The 729-nt window shown below is 77.2% G+C and overlaps 1 protein-coding gene across 2 annotated transcripts in view; it reads left to right on the top strand.

Moving 5' to 3' along the window:
- Nucleotides 1-237: 237 nt before the first annotated feature.
- The window catches only part of Crip2 (cysteine rich protein 2), a 5,168-nt gene continuing 4,676 nt past the window's right edge, over nucleotides 238-729 (top strand). The window contains exon 1 of one of the 2 annotated variants that reach the window (XM_015496552.2): nucleotides 238-489. In XM_015496552.2, the coding sequence (XP_015352038.1) occupies nucleotides 447-489 (43 nt within the window). In that variant the 5' untranslated portion in view covers nucleotides 238-446. The remainder of the gene's footprint in view (nucleotides 490-729) is intronic. The other variant, XM_048799514.1, reaches the window with a different exon arrangement.

Raw genomic sequence — 729 nt, forward strand, 5'->3', positions numbered from 1 at the left:
CGCGCAGCTGTTGCTGTGGAAACCGGGCAACAAAGGGAGGCGGTGTCGCGCGGCGGGTGGGGGTGGGTCGGCGCCCCGCGCGCGACCCCTCCCGCCGCGACTCTGCCAGGCGCCGGGGGCGGGGGCGGGGGCGGAGGACCCTGGACCGGTTCGCAGGGGGCACGCGCCGGCCCGAAGACCCGTTGTTGCCGTGGAAACGCTGAGGCGGGCCTCAGAGACCCGCGGAGCAAGCGGGTCTGGGCGCAGGGCAGGGTCGCCTTTCCCCGCGGCAGGTGCGCCCCGCCCGCTGCATCTCCAGCGTCTGGCGGCCCGGGGGGCGGGCTCCCGAGGCCCCGCCCGGCCGCGGAGCCAATGACGGGCGGGGGGGCCGGAGGGCGGGGCCGACTCGGGCGGCAGCACGGAGACGAGCGCGGGCGGAGGGCGCGGACAGACCGGGCGCACACACCATGGCCTCCAAGTGCCCCAAGTGCGACAAGACCGTGTACTTCGGTGAGTGTCCGCCCGCCGCCAGTCCCCCGCTGTACAACCGCGCCCCGCGGTGCGCTCGGGTTGGGGTGCGCGGCTGGCAGCCCCGGGCTCTCCTAGCTACCCACGCGGGTGCGGCCGGAGGGTGCGGCCCGCGCAGGGCGGGGGGCAGCCACGCCAAGCCCTGGAGCTGCGGGTGGGGGCCGGTGGGGTGCGGGACCCTAAGCCCGTAAGCCATTCCTCCGGTACGACCCGCCGTGGGCA

The sequence above is a fragment of the Marmota marmota genome, unplaced genomic scaffold (assembly GCF_001458135.2).
Source record: "Marmota marmota marmota unplaced genomic scaffold, marMar, whole genome shotgun sequence".
Classification (NCBI taxonomy): domain Eukaryota; kingdom Metazoa; phylum Chordata; class Mammalia; order Rodentia; family Sciuridae; genus Marmota; species Marmota marmota.